The following is a 2,416-nucleotide window of genomic DNA, read 5'->3' on the forward strand; positions in this document are numbered from 1 at the left end:
TACGGCCGTTGTACGTCACCCTTCGCCTTCACAACCTAGGTAACACTGGCAGGAAAGCAGCAGAGCTCTGGGGACCTGCATGGCCATCATGCACCCAGGGCTCACATCTTGCATGAGGGGGCTCAAAGAAACGTGCGCTCTTGTAGATGGGTGACTGTAATGTGTCTGGGTGGCTTTTTCCCTTGGAGAAGGGGCTGTGGCATGTGCCACACAGGACTTTAGTTTCCAGCAGCGTTTGCAGACGAGCAATGCTACTCAGTGCCCACCCTGGAGGTTTGATGGGTCCTTCCAAGCGCTGAGCTGAGGAGCTGAACAATTTGGGACATAAATGGCCTGCTGGGCAGGTGACAGAACAGCTATGGGGTTTTTGGCTCTGGCAGTGCTGCCACAGAGGTGATTTCATTTACTTCTGCTGGAACTGAAACTGCTGCTCTGCTCCTGCAAGCACAGGAGAAATCTTCTGAGTTTTGCTGTTCAAACCAAGCTAAGGCCTGGGGGGAATTGAGTGCAGAGTGTGGTGGAGTCTGCCAGAGCAAAGGTGCATTGCAAACCCATCAGAGGCAGGGGAAGGAAGCAAAGCACAGCGTGATGTATAATCCAACACATGTACTCACTCGTTATTACGGGCACTTACCATGCTGATGCATTTACCCGCATGTAAATGTCGGGGGATAAATAGCCAGTCCTCCAGTCAAGCCACTTACTAAAGCAGGATTTCTGGATTCAGTTAGTGCTGCCAGGTGCTTCATGTCTGGCTTTGGGCATCTGACGTAAAGCAGAGCCCCTCCTGGGATGCAGAGAGAGTCAGGCCAATGCTGTTCCGGTGTCTCACTGCAGAGGCAGGGGCTGCCCTCTCAGCACAGGGAGGGCTGGGAGCTGTAGCGTGAGGGGATTGTGCTGAGCACAATGCTCATACCCAGTGTTCCAAAACCTCTGCATCACAGATCAGAACAAGGACCTGTGTGCCAAGTTAAAATAAAAAAAACCAAAACAACCCCATCCCGAAGCCTCTGTGACAGCCTGACAGCCTGCTCCTGCAGCATCATGGCTGATAGCAACGGGAGCACAGAAATTCATTGAAGAGGGAAAAGGGGCAGAGGCTGGCAGTGATTAACTGAAGCCTTCCCCACCAGGAGCTGTTTAATTGCACTTCTTGACCTTCTCTCCCGTTGTTCTCCACCCACAGCAAAGCCCTCTCCCCCAAAGCAGCTGGCGTTTTCCATGTCGGCATCTGAGGAGCTCCATGTGGTGTGGAGCCCGCCGGGCGGCGACACGCCGCCCCAGTGCCTGGAGTATGAGGTTCAGCTGGCAGAAGACTGGGGGAAGGCCAAGGCTGCCTGGACGGTAGGGACAACACACGCTGTACCACGGGGAGGGGAAGGGGTGAGGGAGCCCTGCCCGATGGCTGGCAGTGGTGAGGCACACCAGGAAGCTGGGGTTCACACCGAGTTGCGGACAGCACTGCTACTCTGCACCGACTGTGCGGAGACGTTACCTGGTGCTGGTGGTGGAGAACACTGACCAGCTGCTCCATTGGACGTGTTTCTGCTTTACACCCTGACCTCCAGCCAGAACATTTGCTTTAGCAGTGACAGATCCCAGCGCCAGTCTCTGAGTGTCGCCTTCTTGGGCCACCTGCCTGTTATCTCACAAAGGTGTCACCATGGAAATGTAAAGGTTGTTGTGGTTTGTTTTCATGAATATGGTGGCACAACTTCATCCAATGAAACTGTAATTCTAATCTCTCCAAAGAAGTGGGCTGGGACACAACATGTCCTTTATGCATGATCCTTTTTTCTTGTGCACTATCCAGGTGCAGTTTTGATAGAAAAATGGCCAGAACTCATTAATCGTAGGGGCATCTGAAGGACATTTTTTCTTCAGTTGCCGTATTCTACAAGAGTCTTCTCAGCTGTCTGAATGAAAAATTCCATAAATTAACAAGTAGCATACATGATGGCATCCCCTCCCCCTGCCCTGAATGTGTGTCTTTTCAGTAGATCCATCTCTATAACCATCCTATTAGCGTTAGCTGGTCCAAAACGAGATCATTTAAAACTGCCAAAACATAATCCAAGGCTTTGCAGAGCCTGGAGACTATGTTCAGAAACACCAGGGCATGCCGGAGACTTACTGGTGGTGGCACATAATCCCTTGACATTTGTTCTCTCTGTTTTGTTTCTCAGTCTGTGTCAACCCAAATGGAGACCACTTTAACAATTTCCAGAGCAAATCAAAGCCGCGTTTCATGTGTTCGTGTCAGGGGGAGAACAAATATTTTCTGTGCTGACCAGGGCTTTTGGAGTGAATGGACACAGGAATGTTTCTCTGGTATGGAACCCAAAGCAACCAGCACTTCTTTTACATCCTTTGTGAAACTGTCAGGGACCGAGCTGCCGATGGCTGCCTCCAGCGC

The 2,416-nt window shown here is 51.3% G+C and overlaps 1 protein-coding gene across 1 annotated transcript in view; it reads left to right on the top strand.

Moving 5' to 3' along the window:
* Positions 1 to 2,416, top strand: part of IL13RA2 (interleukin 13 receptor, alpha 2) — a 12,959-nt gene that overhangs the window by 8,796 nt on the left and 1,747 nt on the right. The window contains exons 6-8 of the mRNA XM_010135754.1: positions 1 to 39; positions 1,187 to 1,344; positions 2,187 to 2,331. Of these exons, the coding sequence (XP_010134056.1) occupies positions 1 to 39; positions 1,187 to 1,344; positions 2,187 to 2,331 (342 nt within the window). The remainder of the gene's footprint in view (positions 40 to 1,186; positions 1,345 to 2,186; positions 2,332 to 2,416) is intronic.

The sequence above is a fragment of the Buceros rhinoceros genome, unplaced genomic scaffold (assembly GCF_000710305.1).
Source record: "Buceros rhinoceros silvestris isolate BGI_N320 unplaced genomic scaffold, ASM71030v1 scaffold155, whole genome shotgun sequence".
In the NCBI taxonomy this organism is placed as follows: domain Eukaryota; kingdom Metazoa; phylum Chordata; class Aves; order Bucerotiformes; family Bucerotidae; genus Buceros; species Buceros rhinoceros.